The following is a 21,795-nucleotide window of genomic DNA, read 5'->3' on the forward strand; positions in this document are numbered from 1 at the left end:
AAGTACGAATAAGATCCGATTAAATCGGAAGAAGGATGGTTTTTCTCGGAATTAAATTCCAACCATTTAGTTTGTTTTTCTTCTTTAGAACGAAATGCTCCCAAAGTAGGAGTGATTTGCTCAAATCTCTTGTAAATAGTGATGAAGCTTTTGTCGTCAAACACACCAACGATGAAGATTTCGTCACCGGATAAGTTGATGATGAAGATTCCGATGAAGAGTTCGTCGCCGGAGACAACAAAGATGGAGATTTCGTCATTAGAGAGCATGACTATTGATCTTAGAACCCAACCCACTAACCTAGAAAGCAAGGAATAATGAAGAAATCTGCTCAGATGTAGTCCAAAAATAGACTAGATCTGAGCAGAGGGGTTATTTTTGATGGTCTTGTTGTTCTTAATAATGTAACCCTAATTTGCCATTAATGAAAAGGAAATTTCTGTTATCAAAGATGGCGAGTTTCGAACTCAGGTCACTGATATCATCACCCAGTGACTTTATCACTGTACTACAGTGACACCTGCAAGTATTGTAAACATATTTGGAACACAAATGCCAACAGCAGACCATGGCGCGCACCATAAGCTGAAATGTTGAATGATTCCAACAGATTATGCTGTATAGCGTATTCTATTACCATTTGTCGTATGCTGAGATTATAAAAACGGTTTGGATTGCTGTAGGATAGTCACCCGACTGCACAAAATTGAAATACAAACAGAAGTGTTCTAGTCAGACGCAGTGTACGTACCCACTAATTACGTTTAACAAAATACTAAATTTGTCAGCTGTGCTATTTAATACAGGCATAGTAGCTAACAATCTTTTGTTTTAAGAGCAAGATTAAAGCTTTATTCAAAATAAAATACAGAACAAACGGCCAACCATCAATGTACAGTACTACTACTACATACCCTCAAATTTATTACAATCTCATCTACATTGGCCTTAATTACAATCCGCAATGCCCTCGAAAAATATTTTGATCGTTTATCTAGCAAATATCACAACGTACGTATTACAAGATATTAACGACATTTGATCGATCTAGTTAATTTGGGCAAGGAAATAAATATTTTCTGCAAATGTATAATGACAGCAGGTATATATAAAATGATTGGTTGTGATATCGATATCAAAAAATACCAGGGCAACGCGCAAGCAAAATATTTTCCGATTCCCTTGGGTGAAAACACTATCATTGGCTAGTAAAATTGATTAAGCGGATAACATTATCATTCGGGGATGGTCGATTATAGTGATGCGATACTACACAAAAAACAGTAAAGAACATATATCCTTCTTAATTTGGGTCTTTACTTTCTAATCACCCCGCATCTGTTGGCTAAATTCAATGCATTCAAATGAATGACGGCAATTAGACTAGATCACAATTAACACAGTTAGGAGAAAACGTATTAGGCTTTGAGTCTCCAACAAGAAGACAAATAAACATTAGTCAAGGGAAGAAAATGAGATCAACACTAGTTATAACTACTACATAATTTAAGGAAATCAGATATGAAGACGACGGTAGAAGGATGGTTGGTAGGAAATAAGAAAACAAAGTAGTAGAACCACAAATGCAATACCCCATGGTGAACCACCTACTCGATGAATCGCACCAGCTTTCTCAGCTCCTACCACTGCACTGCCACCTACAGGCCTCATCATGCTCATATATTGTCCCCCTCGGCTGTATGATGGTTCAGCAGAGAGCCAGTGCACTAGAATGATTAAGAGCAGAGGCGAGACCATTAGAAGCCTCCTTAATTGCTCGGCTGCAGTCTTCATGATTGCATCATAAACTACATACCATACAAACCCACAAAATATCACTAGAATCACTCCCATTGCTAATCTTTGCTCTGTCATTCCAAAACTATGAAAACATGATGTTGATGATGAGCTATTATTGTTGCTGTAACTTGGCTTGTGGGTTCCCCCCTGATAATAGGCCATGGATGAATTGAACTAGCTAGAGCAATTTCTTAGAGACAGAAAATTAAAAGAGAGTGAGAAATAGAGTGAGAGAGGCTAATGTTATCGATAGAGAGGTACTAGTCGTGTTATATAATTAGTTTCACAGCTTCACTGTTTTGTCTCAATTGATATAAGAGACAATTCGTACTATTGATTCAGTCGTCATTTCTAGGGTAATTTTAAATCTGTCGTTCAGCGGCCTGTGACTCTTGGCTGTTTCTACCCAATAATGTCTAAGAGCAGTGATGTCGTAAACACTTTACGCTGTGAACTCAATGGCGATGTACCATGTCCATGCATGCATTCATATACCAAATCCTACTGTTAATGCTATGTTAATGCTAACGATAAGGTTAGCAGAATTTAAATAACTACACATCTTGTCCCAAAATTAATGTTCTTCTTTGTCTGGTCCTCTGCTTTCAGGCGTGCACGTGATCGTGTCACCCTTGCACTCGTAATTGGTGTTTTAAATGGTTTTCGTTTTGTTTTTCAACTAAATTAAGATCTCAACTGTATTTAATACTAGGTCTCAACCCGTGCCACAACGGCACGGGCAAGGATATGTGTTTCAAATGTATCCATCGATTCATACATGTCGTAATTGTTTGAGAAAAATCGCACCGATCAATTAAGGTCTAAATGTTTTGAGGAGTTGGTTAATAAACATGTTCTTATCCTCGAATCTTTTAATATTGTGTATGTAAATCATACAACCCTTTGGGACAAACATAGTTAATCGCTAGAACAAATCCTATGGGCAGTAGAACATTACTTCGTTCACTACTTCAAAAAAATATCATCAAAGGTCATTCACCAAACTTGTAACAAAACTAAAAACACCTAAAATTACTTTAAAATCAATTAGATTAATCTTTCAAAATCTGTTAGCATTAGAATTTAATTTTTCTCTTTGATAATTGTTGGGTTCCCAATTTACATAGATTTGTGTTTATTCATTTTCTTAAAATTTATAATAATATTTAATTCTTGATCCATTTATTTTCTTGTCTCTTTACGTATTTTCGTGAACTATTTCTCAAGCATGCATAATTACACGAAGTTGGGGAGAAATGACAAAACTAGAAATCATGACAAAAAAAGGGAAATAAAGATAGATGTGAGAAACTGAATCGATTACAATTAATTCACGCGTAGCCTTGCATAATCCCATGAAGTAGGGGAGAAATAATGACAGAAACAGAAACCATGTCAAAAAAGGGGAATAAAGAGAGATGTGAGAAACTGAACCGATTACAATTAATTCGCGTGTAGCCATGTGTTTGGTCATTTTTTTTTATATGTTTCATTTTTCTTCCTGCCCCCTACCCGGCAAATCTTAAAATCACAACATCTTCTTTTTTGGAAAAATTCGGCTTTTAATTTTTTAATAATTTTAGAAAATAATAATAAAAAAAGTAATTTAAAAATTAAAATCAAATTAAAACAAAACAAAGAAAAATTAACCAAGGGTGGCTAAATACTTTACCTATCTTAGGATACCTTTTCTCACCCTACTACCACTACTTCTTCCACCACCACATTATCGTCACCACTCCACCAGTCTCACCAATACCCACCACCACCACCCACCATCAAAACCACCATTAGTGCTTAATTTACCTATCTTAGGACCCCTTTTATCTCCCTACTACCATTACTTCTTCCACCACCACATTATCGTCACCACTCCAACAATCTCACCAATACCCACCACTATTATCCCCACCACTGCCCACCATCACAACCACCATTAATGCTTATTGATATGGTTAATATCAAATGAATTTATTATGTATCAACAAAAATATATTCATTTGATTAATTATAGAAACATTTATTATGAAATATCAATTGAACAATTAAACATTTATTATTATATTTTAATTAAACGTAATCATTTATAGCGGTAGATTTATGTTATGCAAGTATAAAATTGAATGTTCTTTATCTAACCTAATTGTCCAAACTTTGTTTTGTATTCTGAAAATGTAATCAATTTAATTTTAATACTAAAAACCGTGATTTATTCGATCGGGTACTATACATAGATGGGATCCTATTTGGGTGATCCAACGGTCATGATCATATTGTCTTATATGATTTAGTATCCTCCTCAAAATATTTGTGTTTTGTCCTTACCAGTTGTGCTAAAAACAGCCAACTACATCTATCACAATAAAATGTTGCCCATTTTGTAAAGACACAAAACTATTATTGTCCACTACTATTCACTAACATCCACCACCTTACGTAAAAACAAGCCACGCCCACTATTTTCCATCACCAGTAATGTTACATCCTGCACCACTCACAAATACCCGCTAGTGTTTCCACCACCCACTGCTTCTTTCACTACCACCATTAAAAATTATTAATATAATTTTTAACCGGGGTCATTGTAGTACAGTGGTAAAGTCATTGGGTGTTGATACCAGTTATCTGAGTTCGAAACTCGCCAACACCAATTTCTTTACCGATCAATATGTATAGTTTTTAATAAAATAATTTATTAAGAAAAATATGTATTTATTAGATTCATTAAATGAACATTTATCATGAAAATTTAATTAATCATTCATCATGAGAAAATAATAGGACACTAATTAGTAAAGTATTTATAATGGTTAGTTGAAAAAACCACGGTCGTAGATTTATCCTTTCTAGACAAATCTCGGCCGCTCTTTATCTAGCCTAACTTAGCCAAGCTTTATTTTGTATTATAGATATATCTTTTCTCCCCTAGATTTTTCTGAACACACATTTGGAGATAGATACCAGCACGAATCGAGGATATTTACAGTTAAATGGAGCTAGGTTTTGTTTTGTTTTTTTTTTCTGATGAGAAAGGTAACTTTATTAATTAGCAAATATAATACAAGAGATTTATAATTTCATTGTTATCAAAAACACTAGAGAGAATGCTAGTCTTCCGAACCTTTTGTTGCAATTTGGAGGACATGTGCTGAATATTTTTTATCCTTGCTTCTTTAGCCATGTAGTCCGCTGTTGAGTTGTGTTTCCTTTGTATAAATTTTACCCGTGCTTGATGAAGGTCTTTAAAAATTACCTTGATCTCTTGTAGAGTGTTTTAGGCTGGCCAAGAGAAGCTTGCGCTCATAAAATTTATAGTGTCAACTAGAGTTTTGCAATCGGAGACTATTGAGACGCTTGACAATAAGTTTTCTTTCAGCCAAGTAACACAGCCTTTAGCAAGGCTATTGATTCCGCATGTAGAGACGAAGACGTCTTCTCCGAACCCGCTGAAACGTGCATAAAGGACTCGTGGTCTACGGAGTAAAGAATAAAAGCATAATCCATAGACAGGTCGTCTTTTGTGAAAGAGGCATCTATGAATATTATCCAATCTGAGTTTAAGTCAGACCATTTATAATTGACCGGCTTCACCTTTTGGTAACTAATTCCTTGTTGATTTTTTTTTTTGATGGAATAGATTGCAGGAATCTGTTTATCTGGATGATCAGTTCAATTAGGTTAGGGGACATTTTCTCAAATACTACCAAGCATCTGTATTTCCAAATGAACCAAAGAATGGTGGCTATTTTTTTCCACTAGGTTAATTTGATCTTTTCCCGATATCCACCCTTTAATCTAACTATCCATTGCGTCAGTATCTCCTATCGAAATGAGCCCGTCAAGCGAAAAACCAAACCAGATAGCTCTAGCGAAAGGGAAGGATCTGAAGAGATGATTGTCCGTTTCATGAACTTGTGCATCACACAGCTGGAAGTTCGGATCAATATCTGTGTTATGGGCTCCAAGTCGTGCCGAAGTAGGGAGAGCTTTCTGAATTAATTTCCAAATGAATAGTTTGATTCTTGGAATCGCCTGAATTTTCCAAAAAATTTCCCTAGGGAAATCAACTGGGGTATTGTTATAAGGGGAAGGTTTTACTGACGAAAATACCATCGTACCATTCATTCTCTTTTCCAAATAAATTTGAAAATAAAGAAAATAAAATCTAGATGAAGTTAAAAATACAAGCATCCTCTATTCCCCTTCACATCCTAAAATCAGAACAAAATTTGAAAAACAAATTTTGTGATTCATCTAACAATCGGAAACGTGTTCATCATGAACACAATGTCGAATGTTGCAGTCGACATTGTAATGATGATGAATACAATATTAACAAAGGCAACAATACACTGGTGTAACAAATACATTGAATCTGCATAGTCGGTTAAAAGACCCTCATTCTTTCGATGTATACTGCGTATAAGTTTTGGGGTTTGGTACTATTGTTCCACAGTTCGACATTGTACATTACTTCGACTATGCCGCTTGATAAATTCGGGGAATACCTACTCTCGGCATTGTATTTATTTTCCTTGTGAATCAAATATTTAAAGAAAAAAAATCAAATTTAACCTTATTAGTTTCTTCATTTTCCTTGTGTGGCTCTTCACTTGTATTATTACATTCTTGATTTATGGTTTTTTTAAGGATGAAATTTTGATTATCTACATCTAGTTGTAATTTATCCTCACTAATTAAACACCATCTCAAATTTAGTTTTAAAACATATGAACCTATTAACTAACTAATCTTAATTAACAATGAATTAATTAAGGATAATTTAGGCTTTATCAAAATTATTTGGTTGAGGAGTTTTTTATGTTACTTTATGATACCCATCTTTTATCTTCTTGTATATCTCCATCTTTATGGACCCTAAATGTGGGTTCATTTTTTTTCCACACTAGATGCTTTGATATATTTTGAGTAAGTTATAGTTGAAATTTGTGAATGTATGCGTTTTGAAAATTATAAGGTGAATTATACATAACAGTACATTACTACACTTACTACGGGCCTATTTCATAACCGTTATAATAATGGGTTATGTTACTCAAACTGTGTTGGTTAGAACCATTTATGTCCAAACTTCGTAGCTTTTGAAGTTAACACTTGGCATCAGATGTAAGCGTAAGTTTAAAGTACAACGTCATTAACAACAATGTAAAGATTTCTACAAGAATATAGATTTAGAACTACAAAAGGCACTTTCTAGTTCGTTCAAAGAAGAGCTGTCATTATCAATCTCGAAAATAAAATTTTCAATATTAAAATATATTGAATAATTGTTACAATTACGATCTCTAACTAAAAAGATATCATCAAATAATAAACTCGGAACTCCCCTAAGATATACATACAAAATTCTCCGTATAGAAATCCATAAAGAAATGATACAATTGGTCAAGATGCACAATGAAGGTCATATTCATAGTATTTTTCACTTTTTTACAAATATAATTTGGTTCGCTTTTCTAATTGGTTGGTGGAGAGAGATCTAGATAAAATTAAGCTCAATGAATTCAAGGTGACAAGAGCGTAGTCGTCAGAAATACTAAACAACATACCCAAGTATAAAAACCTAAGCTAAAGATAAATTAAACGCAAAATATGATAAGGTTTGTATTCAATTAAGAAATTAAGTGAACGAACCGTAACTTAGAGGTTAAGAGTTTTGTTAGAGCATAGCTCGGTTGAACTCACCAAGCGTTGGTATGTCAAGGTTGGTTGTCCTATTTTAGTATCAAAGCTCATCTAGAGTCGCTTGATTAAATACTAGAGTCAACTTCGTTTAGGTTAGAGTAGAAAGTCTAGGAATGTTGAGACATACAAGTATTACTCTGAAGACCTGAAAAATGAGAAGAAGTAACGACTATAACGACGACATCATCCTTCCAGTTGAGGTTAGTAATATTGACTTGAACTTGTTTCAATTCCTAACGTATCTTTCAAGTCCTGCTATATTGAAAACATAACATGCGAAGCCGTATATATTGTATATAATATTCTAGTGATGAGACTTGGTCATAATAGTATGACCGAAGTATCAAGGAAGCATAATACGAAGTATAAACGTTTATCTTTTGGAACTTCGTAAAGACGACATCGACATAATCTATTGTATATATTTAGTTGATTATGTGTGCATCGTATAGGTATAATTTCATCCTAGAAAACTATGTATCTTTACATTAGTTTAAGGAAGTAGATGTATGAAATTGTTTTCATAATCGAAAGGGAAATCATGATTGGTCATGTTATTCTTTGAATATCCTTTTTGGATGACCAATGAAGTGGACAGTGGTAGAACCTATCTTGACTATGTTAAGACTTGAAGTATAACCGGTCACGACCTATAATGCGTAGATAATTAGAATCGGTCACTTTGTGTAAACGATCACATGCTATGTTGGGATACTAGATGTAACCGGTCACATAAACACTTTGGATCAAAGTGTAACCGGTCACATGATGTATTGAGGTTAGTGGTAATCAATCACATGATAACCTTGGAAGCAAAGTGTAACCAGTCACATAGTTACCTTGGGAAGCAAGTGTAACCGGTCACATGATGGCTTCGGGAAGCAAGGTGTAATCGGTCTCATAACCGATTACAACCTATCTTTGGAATATTACTGTATCCAATCACAACATTATTTGGAGTGATGATATAGTAGGTTTATGATCTAAACTGTGGTTCAAATATTACTTCATGTTATGTGTGAATTTGGGTTTAAGGGTTTACCAAGATGAGAAGCTTCATGATGTCGACATATTTGAACATGTACATAATGATTGATTGCGACTATAGAAATTGATTATTTCGGTATTCAATATTTTGATTGATCTAACCAGACAAAGGATTTTATTAGATTAAACATAAAGGCCTTTGTCAATAGCTCACATATCTTATAGCAAGATTGATTAGAGTGGTTGCCAAACAGATTCTTTCTTTGTTGTTTGGTCCAAAGGACTTGTTATTCACGTGCGTGGCTCTAGAAGTCGAAGGCGTAGGGATACTAAGGAAACTAAGTATCTAGGGGTGGTATGCTTGGTCTCAACTACACGAAGTTGGTATTATTTTGTGTAGCGGCTTAATTATGAGAGTATTCAAAAATGGACTAGGTCCTGGGTTTTTTTTGCATTTGCGGTTTCCTCGTTAACAAAATATTGTTGTGTCTTTTACCTTGTTTTCCGTATTATAATCGTTATTATAATTAATTAAAAACACAAGTACATTAACTCCGTAATACTTGATTTTGATCCTATAGAGTTTCGGTTATTTCTGAACCTATTATCAAGTACACACTTTGTTGTCGTTTCGTCTCAATCTTGTATCTATAGTCAATCACACAAGTGATCTTGTTGTTGTATTGTCTCGATCTCGTATCCATAGACGATCACACGAAGTGTGAACCGAATTATTGTATTGTCTCGACATTGTCCATAGACGATCACATTCAGTAGAGAACTTATAGGTTGATAAATAAAAGATTGTGGTGTATTTGGGTACCCTCGTCTTTTCAAGTTTTATTTATAGGCACCAAGAGTATAGGGTGGAATATATTTATAGTGTCTGCTGGGATATATATTATGTGTTTCTAGAGGTCTGATGCGTGGATTACCTAGTGTGGAATCTAGCTAGCTAAAAATACCTAAGTTGGGTGTTTGGTATTTACATTCTAATTTTTTCCACCGATTTGGAATTTTTGGAGGGATGCATCTTTCTAATGTTGGCATATGTTGTTGGTCTTGTGTCTTCTGAAAACTTCTCAGTCTTCGTTCTATGTCTTGGCTCTTAATGTTCTTCTCACTGTTGCATTAATTTAGATAGTCTTGGTAGTAGGTAGTCATATCTTTACAATGTTATTATATATCGAAAATCTCTTCGGAAAAGGAGAGGGTACCAAGTACACTGTTATAGTATTTCGATTGCGATAAATAAGAGTTCGTTGCTCGGACTTGTAAAGATTAAAAACATAAAAATATATACAAACATTTGTCACAGGATCAAGAGATACTGGGACTCAGGATGTCACCAATTCTTACACTCATGCGATTCAATTATTAATTCTAGACAATTAAAGCTTATATTGATAACAAATATCGACTCTTACTTTGCCAAAAATAGATTTTGTAAAGTATTATATGTAAATCATAAGCATGATGCATCAGGAATCTCATGGATTAAGCATACATCATCAGACAAAATCACAAATAATCAATAAAAATCATAATTCCATTCATAATAGTGCAAATAGTCATAAAAGAATTAAATAAAAATTACTCATGCATAAAGAATGGTTTCTTCCATCATCCCAGTATTGGGGTTTAGCTATTCATATTAATCATACACTCAAAATATTAATTCAAAGATCAAAGTGTGATCAAAAGAGCCAAAAGTTATAAAACAGTGTTTCTGTGACCTACAAAATACGTCCAGAAAGAAACGATACCAGGGAACTGCAGTAAAACAACGACACTCCGCTGCTGCTGTTGGCGCTGCGGAAAATAAGACTGCTCTGTGCAGTCTGTTCTTCGTGTTCTTCAAGGTCCTCTAATGGCAGCAGCAACAGGTGGGAATTGTTGTTAATCCTTCTTCTTCACTCCTCTGCGTCCCAAACCTTCCCCAAACTCTTGATAACTTATCTTGGACTCGTAACAACCTTTTTATACACAATAGGTCGACTAAATTTTCCCCAATATTTTTGTTTATCTCCACAGCAAGTTACGGATTTTTTCTCTGCCAAACTCTCTTTACGCGTCTTCCTTTTGAGTCGTATACTTTCCAAAGCCTTTATAAGATATATTAGAATCTGTGGGAAGATATATCTGCATTCTAGTCACGCTATATTTCTGGCAACAAACCAAACAGGACCCGACTTTCTTTCTCTGTTTGAACCGAGTATTTTTCTTCCCTGTTAGTCGATATTCCGGATTATCCAGCTCAAGTTAGTTTGGCGGTTGAATCTCTCCAAAGAACGTCCAACAATCGAGTTCCAAATCTGTTCCGTCAGCAAAGTTCTTTCCCGCCAAAATTTCTGTTTTGAATTTTGGGAAGAAGGTGACCTCCCCCTTATCCATTTCGGGGTCCCTTTAGCAATTGGGGTGGAAATAGTAATTTTTGGGCATAAACAGTAATTTTTCGTGGTTCCTCCGGGGTGTTTCTGGGGTGTCTCTGGCATACTTCTGGGGAGCTTCTGATACGTTATCTACGGAGGTTCAAATGCCACATTTTGAGCCAATTTCGCCGCAAAAGCTTATTTCTCCAAAAACACCTACAAAGACATAAAATAACCAAATAAGTACAAAATCGAGCACTAACAATATATACAATTGGGACAAATTAGACACATAAATGCGTCTATCAAATACCCCCAAACTTATTATTTGCTAGTCCCGAGCAAATCAAAACTACAAAATAAAATCCTAACTCACTGTCGCAGGCATCGTCTATTGCATTTAGCGTATGCAATAAGCCTTTAAACCCCTAGGTGTCCCTAGTGGACGAGTTATAGTCTCGGGAGGGCTTACAAGAGATATACCCACAAAACCTGTACTCCGGACCTTAGCTATCTACACAGAACCTTGGAAGGCACTAAAGAATCTCCTTGGTTGTCCTACTTATTGACTACAGGAAGAAGTACCCTGATGCGAAATTCCAATTGATGTACACGAGTTTGCACTCAAGCATACTAAAATTCATATAAAGTGATAGAGCTCTACTAAGATAGTCGCACTATGGACATCAATATCCGGGGTCAAAACTAATCACATGGATAGATCAAGAAGATGGATATAGAAAAACATAGATGGTTTTGATGTTTACTAAGTGAACGGTGTTTCCCATATCTGTCTGAAGGCCTCCGCCAAAATGAACCTATCCTAATGGATTGAGATACTAGTCTGACTAATATCAACACACTGGCATATACAAGGGTACCAGTGGTCGATAACCTAACTCTAGGTCAACACAACTGGCATATACAAGGGTACCAGTGGTCGACTTTATTGAATTTATTCCTTTTGGTCAAATGGTCTGGTCTCAATTTCTTTTCTTTTTTTCTTTTTTTTTTCAATTTTTTTTTTCATGGTATCTCAATCACTCTAATTCACCCTAGCATTGGTAACAACTTGAATCGTGAGCCCCACCAAATCACTTAGAAATATATTTAAAAAGAAAACAACATCAAAAAAAAAGTGAAACGGACTCAACGAGATATGGTGAAACTATCATGTTATTCCTAACAACTGAGCTCTGTGCTTTTATGAATAGACTCTTTAGATGTTGCCATCTAATCAGATTGGTTCCTCAACTCCTACAACCAAAATGCTTCCATCCACTTAGATTAGTTAGTGCAATCCTCAATAGGCATAAATTTCTAGGTTCTGGAGTTTATTTATTCATACTGCAACTAAAAAGTTTCTCCCATACCCCCAAACTTAAATCTAACATTGTCCTCAATGTTCTAAAGATAAAATTAAAAGCATGAACAAGGAGAAACTGTTACCATTTGAAGCAAAAGAGTTAAGGAAAGATATTACCGTGTTACATGAGATTGGGTTACCTCCCAAGAAGTGCTAAGTTTAAAGTCCTCAGCCATACATTGGAAAGGATTAGTCAACTCGAACCATATAACAGTAGCCGAAATAACTGTGGGTCTTCAAAACCAAATAGAGCTTACCAAAGGAAACCGCAGTAAACCAAGAAAATGAACAAGAATAGCATGCCCTTACCTATTTTCCTGATTAAGAAATTTATATCTAATTGTGGTTCAGGTTCAGGTTCTATGAAAGGGTCTACATAGAAAATTTTCATTGGCTGCGTTTCTTCATAGGTGGGATCCGAATCATTAGATCCTAGAGTCTGGAAAAACTCAAATATGATCTTAGAAGCGCACAATAATAACCTAAATAACTGAGGATCCTCTAAGTCAATAAGATTTGACTTACGTAATTGACCACAATGAGAGTAGTGGCCATTCTTAAGCAAATGTGTCGATTCTAATTTCCTAAAGCATTTAGGTTTAGTCTCACAACTTAATATTCGACACATTTGGAATATAAACGTTCCCACAGTTGGAAGAAAACTATTTGGTGGGAAAACAAAGTCAATCTGGGGATCATAGCCTGGGCAAACCACATCAACCAGAGGATGGGTTTCTAACGACTGAACTTCTTCCTGGACATCATTAGGTTCGGGAAAACGAGTATGAAGGTAATCTTGTAAAATTGTCGAGGCAGAGATATCAAGTCCTAAGTGAAGGGACTTTCTGAGAGTTAAAGGTAAGGCACTAGGAAGGTGATAATCACCCCCAAACTTAGAGTTTTCAGTGTCTCTAGATAGACTAGTTACAATCTCCCTAATTTCTGGATCATTAGATTCTTGAAAATGGTCAATTGATTCTTCTAATTTATTATCAGGTAGTGCATCTTTACTCATCTCTACGGGTATATCTTCTTCATCTAATACTATTGTTTCTAAGTCGCTAGACTCTAAAACAACATTTTCGGAATAAACCCGTTCCTCTAAACCACTATCGGCTTCGTAATCAAAAGGAAAAACTACATCGTATAAAACGGTGGTATCCCTAATCAAATCCTCGTCCTTTTGAATTGGTGAATAATCATAAAAATTATTTGGATTTGAACTAGAAATAATATAATCATTATAAAGCTCAATTGGATTAATAGATTCCTGATCACTATGCCTACATATTTCAGATTCTTCATTACTACTATCCTCATCATCATAATAGTACAAAGATGATTGAACCTTATCCAATAAGTAGTGTCTTTTATTCTAGCCTCGTCCTCTAAATTAGGCAAATATTCACTATTGATATCAAGGGTAGAATTAGAAACCCTATTTTGGAAATTTAGATTATTTCGAGCAGCATTAGCCAACTGTTCATTTTCTGCCTCTAGACGTGCCTGAATTTCACTAAGAATAACACTTATACGTTCACCACTCTCGTTTATCATCTCAGAATATCGTGTACACTCTTCCTTTGAACTATTCCTTGCAACTAAACGTTTATACGTCCTTTCAATCCGTTGTTGGGTCTCTTCTAGAGATAACAGGTTCAGAAATATCATAATCAGGACTAGTTTCCAAAAATGAGTAACCAGTACTACAGTGTTCCTAATTTTCTTGCTCGTAAGACCAATTCGCGTGTGGATAGTAATTGGGCTCACCATGGTATGAACCATAACCTTGAAAAGGTTGGCGTTCCCAACTACTATTCCCACCATGGTCATAAAACTGATGATGTCCATATTCAAATTCAGGTCGATACTCATTGTATTGGCTTCTATCATACCAGTTCGACATTCTTAATTGCAAGGGAATTCTACACAACCACAAACAAGGCCGACTCGACTCCACCAAAACAAACCTAAAGATTTCTAGCAAATAAAAAGCATGATGGCTTCATTTAGATTGTTTCTAGACTTTCTTCTATCTCTCGAAAGGGAATTCGTTACAATTTAAGCAAACCCCTCTGGAATCAATCCGAGTCAAAGTAAGTTGAATTGAGGCGAGGGAAGCTCAGTGGAGCTTTGATACCCAAGGCCTCACCGCTATCACAAGGCGGCGCAGTCACGCATTCAACTCACAGAAACCATTATGAACTTCGAGGTGTGCTTAAGAAAGTAACCAATATCCTTCGAAATTTTTTCCTAATAAGCGCGTTACCCTATCGGTCTCGTTCTAGTCAAGTTTTAAGCTTGGGTTCGCGTTAGGTTTCGTTTTCCTAAGGCGGGCAAGAAGGGAGCGGTGATGAAATCCGAACCCTTATCTTGTATTGGCCAGGCCTTGCCCTTTACTAGGAATTGAAAAACAGTCCAAATTCGTCCTCAATCAATGAATCACCTTAAGGAATACAGTAACTCGCTTACAGGAGATTCGCGAGTGTTTCGATGGACTTACCTCCCGTACCAGACGGGGAATGAACCGTTGAAGTTGACTCGGGCCACGACTCCTATGTCATGTACGAACCCGAGGGGACGAGACGATATAGTAATCGTCATCCTTCCTGCACACAGTTTATATAAAAAAAATTTTGTTTAATAATACCCTTCCGGAGGGTTAAAAAAAATAATAAAAAAAATGTCCAAAAATTATGAAAAATAAAGCCTATTTACAAATTCTAAAAAAAAAAAAAAAGTTATATACAAAAAAATAATAATAATAAAATTTAAATCCTAAAAAAAAATTATGTCTTTTTTTTTTCTTCTCTTTTAGCTTTTAGCTTTTAGCTTTAAGCTTTTGTTCCCAAGTCCTTAGTATTCCACTTCGAACCTGTAAATCAAAGACACAAAAAGAAACGTAAAAAGGAACAAATAATAGTAAAAAAAAAACCTAAACACAAGTCCGCGTCGGCGGCGCCATTTTGTTATAGTATTTCGATTGCGGTAAATAAGAGTTCGTTGCTCGGACTTGTAAAGATTAAAAACATAAAAATATATACAAACATTTGTCACAGGATCAAGAGATACTGGGACTCAGGATGTCACCAATTCTTATACTCATGCGATTCAATTATTAATTCTAGACAATTAAAGCTTATATTGATAACAAATATCGACTCTTACTTTGCCAAAAATAGATTTTGTAAAGTATTATATGTAAATCATAAGCATGATGCATCAAGAATCTCATGGATTAAGCACACATCATCAGACAAAATCACAAATAATCAATAAAAATCATAATTTCATTCATAATAGTGCAAATAGTCATAAAAGAATTAAATAAAAATTACTCATGCATAAAGAATGGTTTCTTTCATCATCCCAGTATTGGGGTTTATCTATTCATATTAATCATACACTCAAAATAATAATTCAAAGATCAAAGTGTGATCAAAAGAGCCAAAAGTTATAAAACAGTGGTTCTGTGACCCACAAAATACGTCCAGAAAGAAACGATACCAGGGAACTGCAGTAAAACAACGACACTCCGCTGCTGCTGTTGATGCTGCGGAAAATAAGACTGCTCTGTGCAGTCTGTTCTTCGTGTTCTTCAAGGTCCTCTAATGGCAGCAGCAGCAGCAGATGGGAATTGCTGTTAATCCTTCTTCTTCGCTCCTCTACGTCCCAAACCTTCCCCAAACTCTTGATAACTTATCTTGGACTCGTAACAACCTTTTTATACACAATAGGTCGACTAAATATTCCCCAATATTTTCTTTTATCTCCACAGCAAGTTACGGGTTTTTTCTCTGCCAAACTCTCTTTACACGTCTTCCTTTTGAGCCGTATACTTTCCAAAGCCTTTATAAGATATATTAGAATCTGTGGGAAGATATATCTGCATTCTAGTCACGCTATATTTCTGACAACAAACCAAACAGGACCCGACTTTCTTTCTCTGTTTGAACCGAGTATTTTTCTTCCCTGTTAGTCGATATTCCGGATTATCCAGCCCAAGTTAGTTTGGCGGTTGAATCTCTCCAAAGAACATCCAACAATCGAGTTCCAAATCTGTTCCGTCAGCAAAGTTCTTTCCCGCCAAAATTTCTGCTTTGAATTTTGGGAAGAAGGTGACCACCCCCTTATCCATTTCGGGGGTCCCTTTAGCAATTGGGGTGGAAATGGTAATTTTTGGGCATAAACAGTAATTTTTCGGGGTTCCTCCGGGGTGTTTCTGGGGTGTCTCTGGCATACTTCTGGGGAGCTTCTTGTACGTTATCTACGGAGGTTCAAATGCCACATTTTGAGCCAATTTCGCCGCAAAAGCTTATTTCTCCAAAAACACCTACAAAGACATAAAATAACCAAATAAGTACAAAATCGAGCACTAACAATATATACAATTGGGAAAAATTAGACACATAAATGCGTCTATTATACACCACCAAGTTTTTCATTCGGGAACCTGTATGGAAAAGTTTGTTGCAATTAGTAATTGTAGATGAACAACAAATATCCTTGTACTTGATTTGTAAACAAGTTTACTTGGAAAATATGAAAAATCAATATCCAAGAATAAACCTAGTATATAACCGAATTGTACACAGACCAAAAACCTACAAGAACATGTCTTGTAATCTGTATTTCAAGACACGATTTCACAAAAGAAATTCTTGTAGGTTCTATACATTTTGATCATAAAAACTATCTAGGTTGTTTAACGTATGACTTGTGATATTTATAGCATAAAAATAAATATTGTAATGCGAAAAAGAAATAACACAAGACACCGGAAAATTGTTAACGAGGAAAACTACAATGTGCAGAAAAATTCTGGGACCTAGTCCAGTTTTGAACACCGCCTTGCATTAGACCGATAAAAACAATAGCCTGCTATCAGGCTTCGAACAGGAATGCAGTTTAGATTGAATTGACCCTCCTAGAAATTCACCTTCAGTCGTGTTCCTTACGTCTCTTGGATTTCGTAAGACCATACGCACTTGATTTCCTAAGTGACGTCTTTTATATCCATATGAGTTGTTTCAACCTAAATGAACACTAGTACATTTAACTAATCTGTCTGTAACAAATTTTATGTTGATTTTGTTCTGAAAGATATACAATCAAGGTAATGGAAGTATGTTTTCTTATGAGGATCTTCAAGGTAAAGAAGATATCAAGCACATATCAACAATTAGGATTGCTTACTCTCTTTAAAAGGTATAGAGATGCTTAATCGATTTTATCTCACAAGATTAATCTAACAGATATGATACTTGTGGAATTATGAAGCCTGAGACGAAGAGTATTTTCTGTTGATAATTCTTGAATTGACGTATAGTTGAAAAGACGGACCTTAGAATAAACAAGAATTATAATTGTCAATATAAGAATATAGATATCAAGAACTATCAGGTAAAAGATAGTCTGACCGGGTTTTACGAATCCCTTAGTGAAGACTTTAAAATTCATAAACTAATATAGTTTGGTGAAAAAACCCAGGTCTTCATAGGTGACTTTTTCCGCAACTAGGATATCGAGGTGCCAAGATTTAGATTCTAGTTTGTAAAGAGTCTTCTATTTATAATAATGAACAAGGCTAGGTAGCTTATGATCAAAGCTAAGTTCGTGAACTGGTTTCCATTTCCTTGAATTACAAAAATCAGTATGCAACCGCATATTTGTCTAAATAAGCTTCGTGCACCAAGTGGTTAGCTCAAGAATAATGATTAAGTTGTTCATGAACCTTCAAGAATTCATGGAGTTCAGTAACTCTCAAAGAATAAAACATTTCGTGAAGTGAACAGTTTGTCATCTCGGAGTTCATAAACTTTTTGTATCCATAAGTTCTCGAATCGTCCAAACTAGTTGTTGTACTCAAGTCACATAAAGTGTCCAGGAACCTCTAAAAATCAACTAGTTCGCGTACTGGACAAATTAGTTTGTGTACTCGAGGATTCGAAGGTGTCCAGGATCATTTCAAAATCAACCTTTTCGTAAACTGACCAAATCAGTTCGTGTACGCGAGTTAATTAGACAATAATTCATCAAGTCTTATTATTTACAAGTTCCAAGTTTATTTACAGAGCAAATTAGTTCGTGAACATAAAAAATAACTTGACGAGTCATATGAACTTACTAAGCAATTACAATATGTCGAAAAATAAATTGCTCTCAACCTGTTATGCGATAAGTTCTTCATTGCTTGATTCGAGCTTTATACAGTACTAGCTTGGACCAGAGATTTTTACTTTGTAATATTCATCATGATTTTTAAGTCATACTGGCATTGTCTCAGTAGATAGAATGGTATATAATATGAGTAAATATGATAGTTAGTCTTCATATACTTCTGTTGATGAAGTTCTCCTAGATTTCTCGTTGTTTTTCATTCTTTAATCTCCAAGGTCGATTGGTAAATTCTGATACTCAACTACCATGATTTATTCCTAGTCCAAGACTCACTTTAGTAGACTGTAAATCAAGATATATTTTTGATCTACTAAATCTGACAACAAGCTTGATATACCAAAACTTGTGTATGGATTTAATAATATATAAATTTTCAACTCAATCTTGAATTATTTGTTCTTCAAGTTCTTATATGGGTTTGCTTGTGTTCGTTCAACACCTTGTCGTTGAATATCTCTAGCTTGATAACATCTTATGAGAATACTCAAGACTGATTATTAGAATGAACAATCAACCTACTCAATAGTTTTTATGCAAAAGCATAGTATTTTGACTTGCTTCAAAGTCCATTGTACCAGAACTTTAAAGCAACACTTCAATGATATGTTGTTCCGCTTAATCTTCACTTGTATTTTTTTGTTACATTTGAAATTTACCTTCGCACAAGTAATTCACTCCCCTTTAGACAAAGCTCAGTAAAACCACATGTCTTAGCAGATTTCTACAAAAAAAACTCTCATTTTTTGAATATGGATCGTAATGAACTATGCCTTCTGTGATTATCAAGACTAAAGATAACATACCTGCTTTTTAGATGACTCCACCAAGTTTTGCAACTTAACATCTTCACCAAGGAGAGATTTTTTATAGGTATTGTTTTTTCCTAAAATTCCACAACCGCACTCCCCATAAAGATATAACATTAAATTGAAATCTCCCCCATTGTATGTCATTCTCAAAAAGAACAACATGAGTGACTTTTCTCTATACAAGATAAGGATTTTTTTCGTCTCCTAATTACGATCGAAGAAGTTAAAAATTAATGATCTTAGATTATAGAGGAAACAAGAAACATTATTCTTTTGTTAAGAGAAAAATAATCATCAACCAAAGTTTGCTTCTGTTATAAAATTTATTCCGTTCTCGCCATGTAAGGATATAAAATTTAAAGTTGCAACCTTATTCTCTTCCAGTTACGAATGGGAGAATGAATCCATAAGTAAGAATTATCTTATGGAATCCCTGCAATATATTCAAAGAATTATCATGAAGATTAAATATTGCGATCATTCTTAAAAGTTTACTTCTCTTTTACAGTTACAAATAAAAACAGTAAAGAGTGTAACTTATAAGAGAAATTCATGAGAATATTTCAGTCATGCATTTATGATAAAACAAAGAACAATCTCATGAAAATAAGAAATATACAAAGAATAATCAATGAAGATCAAATAATGCAAGTATCATCATCAAACTGAAATTTAACCGAATAAACTTTCATAGTTGATAGATGATAAGATGTTGCTAGTCATTCGGAAAGGGGTTGGAGCCCAGTTAGTTGCTAGGCTCCCAGCCAACTATTTGTAAGAATATTAACCTTTTAAAAAAAACAAATTTATCGATTATTACTGGGGGTGGGGGTGGGGGAGGGGGGTTGGACATTAACAGACTACTTCAAAGTACTAGTTTTTCCTCCTTAAAACAATAAGAATAAATCCTTACAAGAGGTTAACTAGGAAATATGTAAAGAGATTTCTTTAACTTTATTTTTAAATTTCATTGTCTTGATTCTTCAAAAGAGTAAGATCTTCAGAAGCTTTTTCCAGTTATGAGTTTAATAATTCTCGACCCTTTTTCAGTAGCAACAAGTTGATTAAACACGGTTATCCATTAGATTAGTATATAACATTATTTTATGTTATTTTTTTTATTCTTCACTTCACACACTTTTGCAACTGATGATATTTTGAATATCCATGTCTTATGAAATTCAAGAGACAATTTTGGAGAAACTTGTATGAAAAAATCATTTAAGTGTGTGGTATTTATACAATGTCACAAGGATGGAAGTAGGGAAGAGAATTTCAAAGATAAGCACAAGAGCAAATAGTAAACTCTATGCCGGTTTTAGAACTTCTAAAACACGCTTAATTTCCAAAGATAATAACTTTGAAATTTTGGAGTGGATTGTAGGATCATAATCTCGCAACGATAATGTCTCAGCGAAATTATCAACTACACAACACAACAGCGTCGCAGAACAATTTCAGAAATGATACGATAAACGACGTCAGCTAGAATCACGAGAAACATGTGATAGTTCTGTGAAAATTAGAAAGCTTGTGAAATTAACATTTATAAGGTTGCGAGAATGTCGCAAGCCATATTCGAAAATAAAGGACAGATTAGCTGTCATCCACTATATATTTCCCTATAAATAGTTGTTCAAGTTGGAAAGAAGAGAGAGATCTTTTTGAGTAAGAAACAAGTAAATAGGAGAGAGAAAGTCTAGAGCAGAGGTCATTCTTGATTCCTTTATCTTTTCTTGTAATAATATTCAAAGATTGATCAATGAAATTAAGAGTGTAAATCTAAAAATGAGTTGAATAATAATGAAATCGTATGAGGGGTGTAGTGTAGGATTTCCTGCAACTACATAATGGCGCTAGAAACAGGGAGGTATTGAAGATTATTCTAGAAAAAGCTGAAAATTAATAAAGGAGATTTTTTTTTAGAAAAAGCTGAAAATTAATATTGAGATTTGTGAAGATTTAGAGTGATTGATTAAGAATTTTCCATAATTTCTTGCAATATTGTTAACATTGAAGAAATGGCTAGAAGAAGAAATACATCAGAACAACCGATTACTGTTAGAAGAAGCAAGAGAATTGCTGGGAGAGAAAGAAGTGAAATGGGAGAATCTACTAGAATGAGAAGTAATAGAGAAAATCAAATTCAACCACCAATTCAACAAACACTAGTACAGGGGAGGAATACAGATTATGATAGGGTGAGTATACACACTTGGCAATCAAATTCGGCAGAAGAAGTAGAAGAAGAGCAACAAAACAGAAACCATAGACAGGTAGAGAGAAATCAAGAAGCAGATGAAGGAATAATTCATGGAGATGAGGAAATTGGAGCGTTAGAAACGTTGAGACGAAGAATACATGAAGAAAGAAGAGCTGAGGCAGAAGAACGTGCAAATCTAACAAGGCAAAATCACGAATTAAGGATGGAGAAATAAGACTACAAATAGAAGATCGAGAAGTATTACAAAATCATATTCAAGATCGACTAGAAGAGAAATGAGGCGAAACTCACCCACAATCAATGCTGGAAACAATATTCAAGAAGAAATATCAAATCCTAATGAAGAATATC

General features: G+C 34.8%; 1 protein-coding gene across 1 annotated transcript; it reads right to left on the reverse strand.

Annotated features, from left to right (window-relative positions):
• Nucleotides 1-625: 625 nt before the first annotated feature.
• Nucleotides 626-2,028, reverse strand: LOC113308737. Its single transcript, XM_026557202.1, has 2 exons — nucleotides 1,612-2,028; nucleotides 626-696 (listed from the first exon to the last, which is right to left on the reverse strand). The coding sequence occupies exons 1-2, from the start codon at nucleotides 1,960-1,962 to the stop codon at nucleotides 634-636; spliced, it is 414 nt and encodes a 137-aa protein (XP_026412987.1). The 5' UTR covers nucleotides 1,963-2,028; the 3' UTR covers nucleotides 626-633.
• Nucleotides 2,029-21,795: the final 19,767 nt, after the last annotated feature.

This window comes from Papaver somniferum, chromosome 9 (assembly GCF_003573695.1).
Source record: "Papaver somniferum cultivar HN1 chromosome 9, ASM357369v1, whole genome shotgun sequence".
NCBI classification, from domain to species: domain Eukaryota; kingdom Viridiplantae; phylum Streptophyta; class Magnoliopsida; order Ranunculales; family Papaveraceae; genus Papaver; species Papaver somniferum.